The following is an 11,148-nucleotide window of genomic DNA, read 5'->3' as shown; positions in this document are numbered from 1 at the left end:
CCCCCCCCATCGGCGCCCCACCTTAGGTCGTTGAGTCGAGACCTAACCCTATCCGCCATTTTGGCTCACGTGGTCGACACGCTTAGACCCGTCCGCCATCTTGGACCCCTGCGGGACGCGATCGCAACCGACCACACCCGCCATCTTATCTCACACACACACACACCTACACCTAGACGCCCGCTCACACAGACACATACACACACACACACACACACACACACGCACGCACACACACACACACACACGTCGCTTGACTGTATGGCTGTTTATCTCTTGTATGTGTAGATTAGTTGATTGATGGTAGAATTTTAGGATAAATCAAGGCTGATTAACTTTGTTAATTGTGGAGATTTAATAAATATCATTGTAGTTTAAAGAGAAGTCTTTGGTCATTATTGTGTATGTTCATTGTGATCCATGACTGATTGAGAAGGTCTGAGCTCGAACTTAATCCTTCATTTAATACTCAAGGTCCCTGACCCAGAGACCCGTTACTTGGAGTGAACTATTAAGGTTATGAGACTATAAAACTGATTTGGTTATTGTTCCCGGTTTCCGGGTGGTGCCCCGCATTATTAATTAATTAATATTGATTAGCATAATAATACTGATTAATAATTAATTAACGCTATATTTCCATGATTTATTAAGGATTTTAAGGATCCTTAGTTAATAACCAAAGTGCTCCTACCGGACCCAACATCTGGTGCCCCGTGTGAGGCCTTCAATATATCAGTCTGATCACAATACATATATAATAATCCATAACTTTCCTTTTTTTTTGGTAAGTTAATTAAGACTTTGACTTCCCTAGATACCTACCAAGAGTGTTATAGATGGTTGTATAAGTGGATACAGAGCATACGAGGGGCCGTGTGGCAAAGAATAGTTGCATGCTAAGGTCGTGTTTGATTCACCAATTGCCCTTACTTGCGTAAGAGAGAGAGAAAGCTATTGTTGAAGTCCGGCTCGGACGGTAGATAGCCAGCAATTGTGAGTGAATACTGGTGTAAGTTAACCTCTTACCTGTACACCTTCAACATAACCGCATCCAAAGTAGAGGCACGAAGTGAATTGCCGGAATGGACATGAAAGATTCCAAGATGATCGGAGCTGAAGCTCCTGAGAGAACAGGCGACCAAGAACTGCAGGATATGGTCGCCGCCCTTCTTCGCCTCTCTACCACAGATAAACAAAATCTGAGTGGATATAGCCTCAGTACATGCGAAGAGAAGCTGAAAGAACTGATGGATTACGCGAACAATCCGGCGGGTAAGCCGGAGCGTACAATCCCCGACCTGATTGGTCAGATGTTTATGGTTCAGAACCGTAAAACTCAGCTGCTACTGTCTGAAAGCCGAGACAGAGTGTCCCAGCTCCAACGTAACTATCAAGCGGTGCAGAAAGACAACACCAATCTGCGCCAACAAGCTCAGAGTGCCCATGAGGAGCTAACAAGGGCCCAGAGGCAGACCACGCAGCTCTACGCCGATGATAGCGATGACCTGTACCAGCCTCGACAAACTCCAGATACAACTTCACTGGGGAGCCTGAGTCTGGCCCCCATCAAGACGGACGGGAGTGGACCAGACGGAGATGTTCGGCGACGCACAGAACTCAAAGCTGTGCCACAAGGAGCACTTAACCTGCGAAGCAGGCAGGAGTCAACACCACTGGAACAAGGAGTCCAGGCATTGAGCCTAACCGGCAAGGGTAAAACAGCGTTGGAATACAAGGTACTGGACGAGTACCAAGTCACTACATCGGGCCGGTCACAGAACAATAAGACTCTGGTGTCAAGGGACGGAAAATACTCAGATAAAAGTCGTGGGGGCTATTACTGGGATAGAAGCCCCTCTCCGCCGCCTAGAGGGCGGTATTACTCGGATGAGGAATACCGACACCACCGCCATGACGTAAGTCGCTCCGTGCCCCCTCAAAGCACACACCGTTCTGAAAAAGAACACGCCAACCGCCGTCATGACCTGAGTCTTCCTCCGCCACCTAGGGGGGAGTACCACTCCGACAGAGAGCATAGAGACCACCGCTATGACACGAGTCCCTCGGTACCAACCCAAGGCGCACACCGTTCTGACAGAGAACGCAAAGACCCCCGTCCGGACTCCAGCCTATCTCCCCCACCTCGAGGTGGGCACCGCTCCGACAGGAGCAAGAGCAACCGCCGCTACGACTCGAGCCTCTCTCCACCGCCTCGAGCTGCACACCGATCCGACAGGAATCGGGAAGACCGCTACCATGGCTCAAATCCTCCTCCACCGTCCCACAAGGTGCAACGATCGTCCCAGCAACAAGGTCATCTTCGCGACGCGAGATCCCCATCAAGGCAACGAAGGCACCGACTTCGCTATCGTGATGAAAGAAGTGATGACAGGACATCAGAAGACACAGACAGTGGGCCTCCTCCAAGTTATGGACTGAGGACCCGACAGCTCGAGTCTCTAGCCAGAGACATCGAGCGATTTGATCCGAATAACAAAGACTCAAACATCGACGACTACCTCCGGGAAATCGAACGATGCCTCACTGACCTCCCGCAGGCCTCCTCACGAGAAAAACTGAAACTCATGTGGAAGACTACCTCGCGGAGTGTCCATGTCTTCATGGAGACATTGCCCGCTAGTACCCGGGATCGGTACTCAGCACTGTGCCGGGCCCTGCAAGAAGAGTATTCGCCTTACACTGACGAAGCTTCAGCCGCTTTTGGGGCCCTAACCATCACCCAGAAAAGGAATGAACCGCCGCGTGAATACTACAGGCGCCTTAGGACCGCCTACTTCCAAGGTCGCAACGCCCCTGGCTTAGAGGAAGAACAAGCCTTCCGATCCCTCTTCCTCCACAACCTCCACGAAAGCATCCGGTACGACGTCACCATGCGCAGCCGAACCGGAAGATACAAGATGCAAGAAATCAGGAAGTATGCACAAATGGCATGGGAGACGCTCGGCCGCCCGTCCAGAGGACAGGATACAGAGGCGAGAGTCCTGGAAGTCCGTACACCACAGAATGACACCCTGGCACTAGAAGGCGACGAGATGCCTCGTGCTAGGACAGACTTCAAGGCCAAACCCCGAGAACGTCAGCCATCCCGCCAACAGAGCGAAGCGCGGAACCGAGGAGAAAATAGTCACCTGACGAACCAGCGAAATTTCAGACCACGGCGCCAGGATTCCTTCCGACACGTGGAACAAAACCGATTTGGACCGAGCCAGAAGAATCAGAACCAGGGGAATAAGTCAGTCCACTTCCCTAAGAAGGACGATCTAAAACAGGAAATGGAGAGTATGGTGCGGAGGTGCTTGGCAGAGGTGACCAAACAAATGGAGACACCTACAAGACCACCAAGACGGGTGGAAGACGCAAAGGACCCTGACCCGGCTCCTCCTCAAACATGACTAGGCCGAGCCCCTCTTCCCATCTCCGCAAGGGTTTACATTGTGGGCTGGGGAAAAGAACTAGGAAAAGCCCGGCCCCCACCTACAAATCCGACCCCGTTCCTGACCTTCCTGGGCGATCTGGTCCGCAAGGACAATGCCCGCCGCATCTACACCTCAGTGGTGGTGGGGGGTTGTATCAACTCCCTGGCGTTGCTGGATTCTGGCTCAGAAATAAGCCTGATGTGCACCCACACGTTTGAAGAAGTGGCTCAAGCGCTGTTCTCCCTTGGCAAACCCCTACAAATTGAGACCTGCAATATAACTATAACCAGTTATACACAAGACAAGTCTCCCATCACCCAACGTGCGTGGCTGGATATCACCTTCCAAGAAATGACGCTCGTGCACCCCATCTACATCTGCACCCTCGATACAGAGCCGCTGCTCATCGGCCAAGACCTCCTGGATCGACTGGCACCCCTCATTGACTGCCATCGGGGACTCATGTGGGCTCAAGCCAATCCCCCAAAACCATTTGGCGCTGAGAGTGGTCCAATCTCAGACGAACGAATAGCGGCTATTCAACTATCCAGAGGCCCCCTGCCAATGATCATGCCGGTCCCACCGTCAAACTCAGGTGATGAAGCGGCTACCTCTCCTACATCGGAGGCGCCCGCACAACCAACCACTGACACCCTCAACTCCATTCGGGACCATGACTCTTTCCTGTGCTCGTTGGAAAACACAAATCCTTCACTGTACAGCCCTAGAGTGGTCGAAAGTGTACACGTCAACGATGTCCTGGCCTCCAGCGCGGTAGTGGCGCTATGGTCAGAAAAGTCGGCCGTGAGCCAAGACCTCTTCAACGACTTGTGCCAACAGGGATCCTCCCCATTCTTCGCTCAAAGAAGCCACCGTGTTCTCTCCCCGGATGTCCCACAAAAGCTTCTTAAAGCCACAGGGGTCTGCGCCGTCTCCATCCAGGTGGGCCGAAAACGGGTCGAACACTTCATGAGCGTCATTCCACAACTCCAAGACCCAGTCTTGATTGGAGCAGACCTGTTGGTTAGATTGGGAGCCCAGCTGGACACGGTGAACCAAGTCCTATGGTCCCAAGCCAAAGCCGACAACTATCACTTACCGGTCGAACCTGAACACATGATGTCGGGACAGACCATTCCTCAAGCCTGTCAAGTGGCCAGCGAGACTGACCATGTGGTCCCCCCACGAACAGCAGGTTACCCCCTCCGTCTAGTGATCCTGAAAGGACAGCAGCTCCCTGGACCACAGGCTTTCTTTCAACCCTCGCCCCGATTCTGGGAATTCCAGCTGACAACCTGCGGCACACCACTGCTTACCATGGATAACCGCACTACCTACATCCTGGTGCAGAACTCGACCTACCAGCCCATTCAGATATCAGCGCGAGAGGTACTGGGAACACTCATCGACAGCTCCTTCCATGACTTCGAGCTAACCATACCAGTTATAGGAGAACTTCCCCCTTCCCTAATCCGTGAAGGCGATCTGGGAAATATCCTCCTCACACATCCGACGAAACTGATCGCCATCACACTCCATGGGACACTGCAGACGGAAGCAATCTGCAGTGCAACGCCGGCCCCTGAGGGTGATCTGATTGTGTATGCCCTGGTGACTCAGCCAGACAACACAGCCCCAAGCTCTGCATCTAGGGAGCCAGATCGTGGTCTGGACGACGAGATAGATCGACAACTGGCGAAGGCGGATGCCCTGACTACAGAAGATCAGAGGGAAGCACTTCGGAAGTTGTTCCACGAGTTCCAACAGATCTTCTCGATGGACTCCCATGATTGTGGTGTTACGGAACTCCACACAGTCCGCATACCAACTGATCCAAATGCCCCACCATCCTTTGTACGCCAGTACAGGATACCGTTAGCTGCATACGAGTCAATCCAGGGGATCCTCGACCAGCTACTGCAAAAGCAGATCATACGGGAGTGTAATTCCACCTACAACTCTCCAATCTGGCCGGTGCTGAAACCAAACGGCAAATGGCGTCTCACCATCGACTACCGCCCCCTTAACCGTCAGGTCCCGCTATCCCGCTGGCCCATGATTCACTTAGACCAAGAACTGGCTAAGGTGAAGGGAGCCCTGTTCTTCTCAACGGTGGACGTGGCCAACGGATTCTGGACCATGAGAGTCGACCCCGTGGACCAGTACAAGCTGGCTTTCTCATTTGGCAACCGACAGTACACCTGGAACCGTTGCCCGTTCGGATACTCAAACTCCCCGTCTGAGTTTAACATCTTCCTCCACAAGGCGATGAGTGATGCAGCTGCCCGCGGCAATCTCATATACGTGGACGATATTCTGATGAGAAGCAGAACGTTTGAGGAACATCTGGTCGAAATCAGGCACGTGCTCAACCAACTCTCCGCAGCAGGCGCTAAACTGGCGCTAGCAAAGGGCCAGTGGTGCCGAACCAAGGTGGAGTACGTGGGACTGACAGTTGGGGAAAAGGGCATCGAACCCCAATCAGGGAGGGTTCAAGCCATCCGAGACATCAAAGCCCCAACAAATGTGTCAGAGCTCAGAAGCTTCCTGGGCGTCTGCAATTACTCCCGACAGTTTGTGGAAGACTATGCAGAGATAGCAAGACCCCTCACAGGACTTCTCCGGAAAGATCAACCTTTCATATGGGAAGAACCTCAGGAACAATCCTTCCGCCACATGAAAGAAAAACTTTGTTCAGCTCCCTGCCTGGCGTACCCAGATAAAGACAAGAAATTTTACCTGGAAGCAAGCTATTCCTCCCACTGCTTGAGTGCTGCCCTCGCACAAAAACACGATTCTGACAAAAGAGTTGTTGCATATGCGAGCCGCCCCCTGAGTAGTGTGGAGATCAAGTTCTCGGACTGCGAAAGATCCCTTCTGGCGACAGTATGGGCTGTGGAACACTTCCGCAGCTACATCGGGGGACAGAAAGTGGTCATCGAGACATGTCATCAACCGGTCGCCTTCCTGAATAGCCAACGACTGAGGGAAGGCCGCGTGTCCAACAGCCGCATTGCAGCTTGGATGATGGCATTGCAAGGCTATGACGTGGAGATCAAGTATGCGCAAAACCATAAAATGGCCCTGGGTCAAGGCTTAGCCGAATGCCAACATTGTGAGAGTGACGATCAACCAGACTCCCAATCTTCAATTGTCCGCTCGCCAACCCTACCCTCGAGCCACCGCTACCACGATGACAACACCTGTCTAGACCTGCCCAAGGTTTACGTGGATGGCTGCTCATTCCATCACGAGAGCCAAGTCCAAGCGGGAGTCGGTATAGTGTGGGTTAACCACAAATCAGATGAGCCAACCCACTACCGACTAGGAGCCAAGACGAGCCAGTATGCAGAAGTCGCTGCCATACTCATCACCGTTCAACAAGCCACCAGACTATCTGTTGGACAGCTGGTGATTTGCTCGGACTCAAACTATGCCCGACACAGTTTCATCTCCCACTTCCCCATGTGGAAAGGAAACGGCATGAGAAATGCAAGAAATAAAGAAGTCAAAAATGCAGAGCTCTTTCTGGCCTGTGACCGCCTAGTGATGGACCACGGAATGGTAATATACTGGAAGAAAGTGAAGGGTCACTCCCAAAGCGCAGGACCCGACAAAGATGGTAACGACGAAGCTGATCGCCTAGCCAAACTCGGCGCTGAACAGGGCACGCCCTGGGAGTTCAGCGAAGAGTGGCTTCCAGAAACACCAATCAAGGTGGTGAATGCCATCACCCGCCGACAGGCGAGGGAAAGGAAAGAGAACCCTCAAACGTGCAAGCAGCCACTGCACCTCGGCCGAAAACCCGGTAATGCGGATTTGATTACTATGCAAGAACAGGATCCCGCCATCCAAGCCATCCGGCAACTGGTGTCCGATCCCACAACACAGCAAATCTCTCCCTCACACGAGGAGTCCAAAGAGCTGCAGGCTCTCCGCCATGTCCAACACAAGTTGAAGCTCGACAGAGGACTCCTAATCTACACCTCAGAGAGACAGGTGCCAGCCCGATGGGTAGTTCCCACAGATCATAGGGGGGTGATGCTAGCACACGCCCATGATCTACCAGTAGGAGGACATCGGAGCTACAAAGCCACTCTAAAGACTCTTCAACAGGTTGCGTACTGGCCATCCATGACTCGCGATGCACAATTATACGTCCAAGGATGTTTAGTGTGCAGTCGCTTCCAACCAACGCGACCGCTGAACCGTGCCCCCTTGAGAAGCCGTGGGTACACCTTCCCCTGGTCCCATCTACAAATAGACTGGATCGGCCCAGTCCCCAAATCTTCAAGAGGAAATAAATACCTCTTAACGGTGACCTGTGCGTTCACCAAGTGGGTGGAGTGCCTCCCGGCACCCAACGATACAGCGGTGACGACAGCTGTTCTGCTGCTGAACCATGTGTTCAGCCGATGGGGACTGCCACTATCGGTCGACTCAGACAGAGGCACCCATTTCACTTCAAACGTGATGACCACCATGTTTGACATACTTGGAACAAAGATCAGCTTTCATATCCCTTACCACCCCCAGTCATCAGGCCAGGTAGAACGTGCAAATCGAACCATCATCAGCATGCTGAAGAAATACGTCAGTGCAAATGGCAAAGACTGGGATGTGAAACTCCCCCTGGTGCTAATGGCTATCCGGTCAACACCGCACCGCTCCACAGGAGTGACTCCCTTCGAGATGATGACTGGAAGGGAAATGACTCTCCCGCTGCACCTCCTGTACCGCCCAGAAGACGTCAGTGTTGCAACGGCATACACAGCCCATCAATATGTGACAGATCTGCGCGACCACCTCCAGGCAACTTTTGCATGCGCCCAAAAGAATTTGGAAGCCAGCGTCAAAGGAGCCAAAGCCTATTATGACAGAAAAGCGTCCCAGCAGGAGTACCAAATAGGGGATAAAGTACTCTACTTCCAATTTACCAACCCAGCTGGACAGTCGAAGAAGTTCCTACCCAGCTGGTCCGGCCCCTACGAAGTCATCGGGAAGCTCTCCCCGGTAGCCTACCGGATTAGAGTCTCTAAACCCAGTCAAACACCAACATACAAGTGGGTCCACGCCAACCAGATCAAACCCTTCCGACCATACCCAAGCCAAGACGTAGAGACAACCTCCTCAGTCAAAAGGGATGGAGTAGACAACACCCCATAGGGGGGAGAGGGCAAGTAATAGGTTCAGAAAGGTAAAGGCATGCCTCCAACCTCCCCGCCGGCATGCACTAACACCTAATCCCCCTCATCCCTCACAACCAATAATTCAAACTCTGATCTGTCCTAGGATGAGACTCCCTTGGTACCTTGGCATCCTCCTCTGCCTACGAGCGGCTGTGCTCACCGAAATCGTCGAACTTGGCCCCCCAACCGGTATCGTCCTACAAGAGATACCAGGATTCCTAATCACCCGGTGCAACGTGTACACCCAAAGAGTCGTCGTCCGACTAGATCCATGGGATGTGTATCGCAGGCATGTCCGCCTGCCTCCACGCTTGACAGAAGGCAGATTAAGTGGAACACAAACGCACGACACCGTGGAACATGCCAAGCAGACAACCGTGCACATCCTTGAACAGCTGCAGAAGTTCCTGGTCACAGAGGAAGACCTCAGTGACAGGAAACGACAAAAAAGGTTCCTGGGTGGCCTCTTCACGGCAGTGTCCGCCATCGGATCATTGTTTTCAATTGGACTTTCGGTGACCAATACGATCAGCATCAAGGCGCTCCAACGGCAAATGATCGAACTCAACGATGAAATGCCAGAAATCCAACAAAGACTCCTCATCCAGCGGGAACAACTGCAAGATTTTGGCAAAACCCTTCGAGGAACCGTGACAACGGTGAATCTCCATTCAGCCCTGCTCAACCACACGGCCCACGCCCTAGAGACACTGTCAGAAGTGGTTAGGAACGATATCATGTACGTACGAGTGGTCCGGGATCTGATGCAAGACCTAGTCAGGGAAGTAAGCTCCTCTGTCACCAGCCTGAGCGCGGGACAGATACCAACCTACCTAGTTCCCCTGAGTCTGGTAGAACAAATCCTCAGATCAGCCACAACCACCAGAGTACAAGCGTTACAAGCCCATCTGGCATACAGTCTCGGCAGCGCGATACCCATTCACGTCAACCCTAGGAGCCTAGAGATAGGATTCCTCCTCAACCTCCCAGTGATAGAAGAACAGAACGTGTATAGGCTGAAATCTGTACTAAACGTCGGATTTTGGAAAGATAACACACATGTCCACCTCAAGACGCCACCAACTCTCGCATATCACAGCGATGACCCCTCGCTCTACCTTAGCCCCAACCTCAACCTCTGCACCCGAACCAAGGACATCCACTGGGTGTGTCCCGGCAATCCGTTCATGCGAGATGTTACGAATTACCTCTGCGGTCTGAGAACCGAATCCCCTGAACAAAAGTGTCAGGGCAGACTCTCGGTCAAAGACGAGGACACAGAAACCAAGGTGGAGCGAGCAGGGAGTCGATGGCTTGTTAGCACACCAGCTAATGAAGCCTTAATGACATATGACCGCCATGACACAGCCACTAAAGTGACTTTACTCAACCAGTCAATGTTCTTGACAGTCCCGCAGGGAGCCACTGTGCATTTTGGTGACATCGTCCTCCATCATCTCGATCCCGACAGACACGAGTCAGAGATTGAGATCATGGACGCCTTTAAAGGGCACAATTTGACTATTGGTTACCCCCTCCAACAGCAACTGTTGGCTGAAGGTACTAAATTGGTAAAGTTCAGCATCAAGCCATCTGGACTCACCACCACTTACTCCATTTCCAGGGCGACACCCTATCAAGAACACCCCACTAACTGGATTGTCCTAGGGCTCCTCCTTAGCGGTTGGGTCATCACGGCAGTCATAGCACATATCATGTATAGATACATTGTTAAACTGCAAGCTAGGTTAGACACCCTCTTGTTCGTCCCCCAGCGCTTTGTGCAACAGCCGGCGGCCGTCCCCCTAGCAAATGCCGGACACCTCTGAACATAGGGCCATTAGCCCTAACCCATTTCGGCAGCAATGAATACCAGGCAGAATGTGTTATATGTGTGATGATTATATGTGCTGCTTCGTGATGGTTTCTGTCTTCTCTCTCTCCCCCTTCTTCTTCTTTGTTTTTTTTTCTATTTTGTAGCTTAGCGTAGATAAATAATCTGCCCAGACTATACCTCAGGGTTAGAACTGCCCAAACGCCAAACCTTTGCTACTGTTAACTGTACTGACTCTCACCTCACATAACAGTTAACCACCTTTGTTCCAAGGACATGGACTATGTGACCCTCAGGTCATATCCCACAATGGATTAACGGCCCTTGGTTTGCTCTGAACATTGGCCTACCAATCATCAGACCAAAGGGGGGAATGTTGGGCCTGAACATGTGGTCGACCTGGAGCAGGCCTGCTCCGGCCTACATGTAACCTCAGAAGCCTGACCTCAGTTCCTAAGTTCTAGCCTCAGGCCTGAACAAAGGAAAGGGCGCCAAAAACGGCCCCTCACAGACTCCATCTCCCAGCAGGCCTTGCGGTTCACACCTGAGTGTGAAATCTGGGGGAGTCCCAAACTCACGCTTCCCATTGGCAGAGATGCAGGGGACCCCGGCGACTCCGCCGTGACGTCACTGCATCTATAAAGGTCAGACGCACGTACTGACCATCGCCTTTCCATCGTAGCTG

The 11,148-nt window shown here is 52.3% G+C and overlaps 1 protein-coding gene across 1 annotated transcript; it reads left to right on the top strand.

Annotated features, from left to right (window-relative positions):
* The first annotated feature begins 1,085 nt into the window (after nt 1-1,085).
* On the top strand, nt 1,086-8,611 carry LOC147819454 (uncharacterized). Its single transcript, XM_087172555.1, has 2 exons — nt 1,086-3,303; nt 3,421-8,611. Exons 1-2 carry the CDS (start codon nt 1,086-1,088, stop codon nt 8,604-8,606), a joined length of 7,404 nt encoding a protein of 2,467 aa, XP_087028681.1. The 3' UTR covers nt 8,607-8,611.
* Nucleotides 8,612-11,148: the final 2,537 nt, after the last annotated feature.

This window comes from Seriola lalandi, unplaced genomic scaffold (genome assembly GCF_002814215.2).
Source record: "Seriola lalandi dorsalis isolate HSWRI2012SDOR001 ecotype SW California unplaced genomic scaffold, Sedor1 jcf7180002053327, whole genome shotgun sequence".
NCBI classification, from domain to species: Eukaryota; Metazoa; Chordata; class Actinopteri; order Carangiformes; family Carangidae; genus Seriola; species Seriola lalandi.
This window is presented reverse-complemented; position numbering and strand designations above follow the sequence as displayed.